Source organism: Alligator sinensis, unplaced genomic scaffold, assembly GCF_000455745.1.
Source record: "Alligator sinensis unplaced genomic scaffold, ASM45574v1 scaffold78_1, whole genome shotgun sequence".
NCBI lineage: Eukaryota > Metazoa > Chordata > Crocodylia > Alligatoridae > Alligator > Alligator sinensis.
Window position 1 is genome coordinate 105,625 of NW_005842171.1, and position 3,397 is coordinate 109,021.

The window sequence follows — 3,397 nt, forward strand, 5'->3', positions numbered from 1 at the left end:
GTGCTGGCCCGGGCCGGGCCTGCCAGCAGCACGTGGGTGGGCCCTCTGGCAGCGCCGGAATGGGCCTGGGCCCCAGCCTCATTCCAGCACTGGCGACAGCCCCAGACTGGGGGTGGCACTGGGCTGGGGTGGGTGGGGGCAGTGGTGCCGGCTGGGGCCAGGCCCTCCGGCACCATGTGGCCAGGGTCAGGCCCGGGGCCCACGCTGGCAGCGGTACTGACTGGGGCTGGGCCCATCCACAGCATGCCCGGGCCCGGGGTCAGCCACAGTGGTGGTGCTGGCTGGGGCCTGCAGGCGGCATGTGGCTGGGAGAGTGGGGCTGGGGCCAGGCCCGTCGGGGTGCTGATGACCCCCGGCCACAGCCGAGGCTGGGGGTGGTGCAGGGCTAGGGTTGGGGCTGGGGGCTCTTACCTGGCTGGGGTCAGTGGCGCAGTCAGGTTGTTCTGGGGCTGGGGTTGGAGGCAGCACAAGGCTGTTCCCGGGCAGCCACGTGCTGCTCAATCTGGGCATGCCTCTTCCCACCCCAAGCAGCCTGCATGCCAATAAAAACCATGCCGTGTGCCACCTTTGGCACGCGTACCATAGGTTGCCGACCCCTGTTCTATGCTAACTGGTCCTGTGTTCCATCTCCAGGTCTGCCAGCCCCCTGTGTCAAGTGCAGCACGCACAGCCTGCACTGGTCCTGGGTCTTACTATGTGCCAGCCCTCAGGGCTGGCCCAGGGCATGTGCTGGCTGTGGCATGTGGGCTAGACATGGCACTGCATGTGGTACAGGGGGTCTAGGGTGTGGGCTACATTGCAGCACCCTGGACCATGTCACTGTACTGCCCACAGTGTGCCCAGTTAGGTCTAGTTCGTGTGTTGCATGCAGAGTGTGGGGTTGGGGCCAGTTCAGCAACTCACAGGCCAGATCATTTGGCTCTATGGGACAAATCCAGCCCGCAGGCAATATGTTTGACACCCTGAGCTAGAGAGTCACCCATTTCTGATAAAGGACACCCAGGCACAAATAGGTGAAATTAGTCCTAAATACAGTTTAACTGTAAGCTTGCATAGGGTATGCAGGATTTGACCCCGTTTTGGAATTTAAACCACAGGTTCTGAACACATCTTGTGTTGTGGTGCACTCAAAGCATTCAGCATTGGTTGCATTATCAACAGTGAATACTTTTCCAGGCACAGAAAAGACCCTTTTGTTCTTCCTAGGTTCATTAAAAAGCAGAAGTTGATAGACTTTTAAACGGGCAACGTCAAAACCAAAAACAAGCTTGTTTCATCTGCAGGATGTTCATAACAAGGGAAAAAAGAGGATAGCTGGCACTCAGCAGAATTTTTCCAACATGCAAAACCTTTAAATTGTTTACAAAATAATCACTACACGTATACTTTTGTAAGTGAAAACTAAATACCCAAGTAAGGAAAGCTCAAGCTGGAAGTATTAGCAGGGAACATTTAAAACTTACATTGCCTTGGTTTTTATACAGTAAAGAATTCCTTACCTGCTGAATCTTCCCATAGCCGCTCAATACAGACTATATGAGGTTGTAAATTGGCTTCTGCGGGTTCTACATAGACATAATCCCCAACATGGTACATGCTATTTTTAAAGCTGCAATCCTGGCTGTAGGTCCGATGCAAGCTTGACAGACCAGTTCCTCCAGCAGAATCTTCACTTTTTTCAGCTTCTTATTTCAACATAAGGGAAAATGGAAATCACTAAGTCAAAGCTAAGGAATGAGATATTCCAAAGGCTATCACCTTACTACCACACATCTCTTCTCCTAGAATCCAAGCCGTAGTAACTTTGCCCCCCCTCTACATGTTGCAAGTGTTGCACAATTAACTGGTTAATTAAGCAATTTCCTGGAGATTGGCTACATGTGCAAAGTACTTATAGCAATAAAAATCTCCAACCAGCTATCAAATTAGACCTTGAAAATGTTTTATAGCTGGTTACTATCAAAAACTTTAAATTTGCACGTGTAGCAGGATCTCCCATGAGTCTGGAAGCCCCATCAGCTTTAGGCTCCCAGCCACAGGGGTGACTTTGCCCAGCTGGGACTGAGAGTCCCGCAACTGCTGGGAACTCTCAGCCCCAACAACTGTGGACTCTGGGTCCCAGCAGAGTCCCACAGCTGCAGAAGCTGGGTACCTGCAGCATGCCTTTCGATGCTGGGACCCAGCTGGGTCCTAGAAGGTACAGGGCACAGCTGTGATCTTCCAGCCCCAGTGGTTTCATGCACCCTTAGGGCAGGGAGGTCATTGCAGTGATCTCCCAGCCACAGGGTGTGTGAGGGGTGTTCAGACAGCTGGGAACCCTTCAGCTGAAGGGACTTCCAGCCACAAGAGCTTGCTTCTTTCCAGTGCAGGGGGAGCCCAGACTTCTTCCGCTCTACTCAGCACTGGTGAGACTACAGCTGGAGTACTGTGTCCAGTTTTGGGCACCACACTTTAACAGGGACATGGACAGGCTTAACAGGGACGTGGACAGGCTTAAGAGAGTACAAAGAAAAGCCACCTGTATGATCAGTCTTACACAGCAAGCCATATGAGGAAAGGCTGAGGGATTTGGGACTCTTCAGCCTGAGGAAAAGAAGGCTGAGAGGGGACCTGGTAGCAGTTTACCGCTACACTAGGGGAGTACATCAAGAGCTCAGTGAGTAACTGTTTACCAGGGTACCTGAGGGGAAAACCAGGAATAATGGCCATAAACTCCTGAAAGATCGAGTTCTTCACAGTCAGGGTGTCCAGCCTGTGGAATAAGCTCCCTCCAGAGGTGGTGCAATCACCTACCTTGGAAATCTTTAAGAGGAGACTAGACTGTCACCTTGCTGGGGTCACCTGATCCTCAGTTATCTTTCGTGCTTGGTGCAGGGGGCTGGACCAGATGATCTCCCGAGGTCCCTTCCAGCCCTACAATCTATAAATTCTATGAATTCTAGGACATACCAGGATCCCATTCTGCTAAGTGTCATGCAGACATAATAAGAAAGAAAAAAAGCTTCCCCTACCATTATTCTTTCCAATAGCCAAAGTAAAAATAGCACACCAAACCTGTCCCTGCCATTGGCTTTCAGTTCCCAGCAGAATATTTACTATATTCTATGTTCCACCTATCTTTTCATTCTTGGCTTCTAGTTCCCAGTGGAATGTTTGAGCATGTGCTATGCTCCACCTAAGTTTGTTTTTACTGCTTCCAGTGCTGCTGAAGGTGAGTCCCAGATGTTAAGTACGTTTTATTGAGCATTCCCTATAAAGGGAAGAGGAACTCGCTGGTAGTAACGAGCAAGGAAGAGAAGTCTTCTTTCACTACTGAGAGCCACCTGCTTCTTCATAACAGTAACTTGCTGCAGGCAACAAATAAAAATAAGCACTACTGACCTTAGCATTGTAGGGA

General features: G+C 50.8%; 1 protein-coding gene across 16 annotated transcripts in view; it reads right to left on the bottom strand.

Annotated features, from left to right (window-relative positions):
- PBRM1 (polybromo 1) overlaps window positions 1–3,397 on the bottom strand; it is a 125,437-nt gene that overhangs the window by 35,865 nt on the left and 86,175 nt on the right. For 13 of the 16 annotated variants that reach the window (XM_025206741.1, XM_025206740.1, XM_025206739.1 and 10 more), the window contains one exon: window positions 1,500–1,685. In XM_025206741.1, the coding sequence (XP_025062526.1) occupies window positions 1,500–1,685 (186 nt within the window). The remainder of the gene's footprint in view (window positions 1–1,499; window positions 1,686–3,397) is intronic. The other 3 variants (XM_025206748.1, XM_025206745.1, XM_025206736.1) reach the window with 1 other exon arrangement.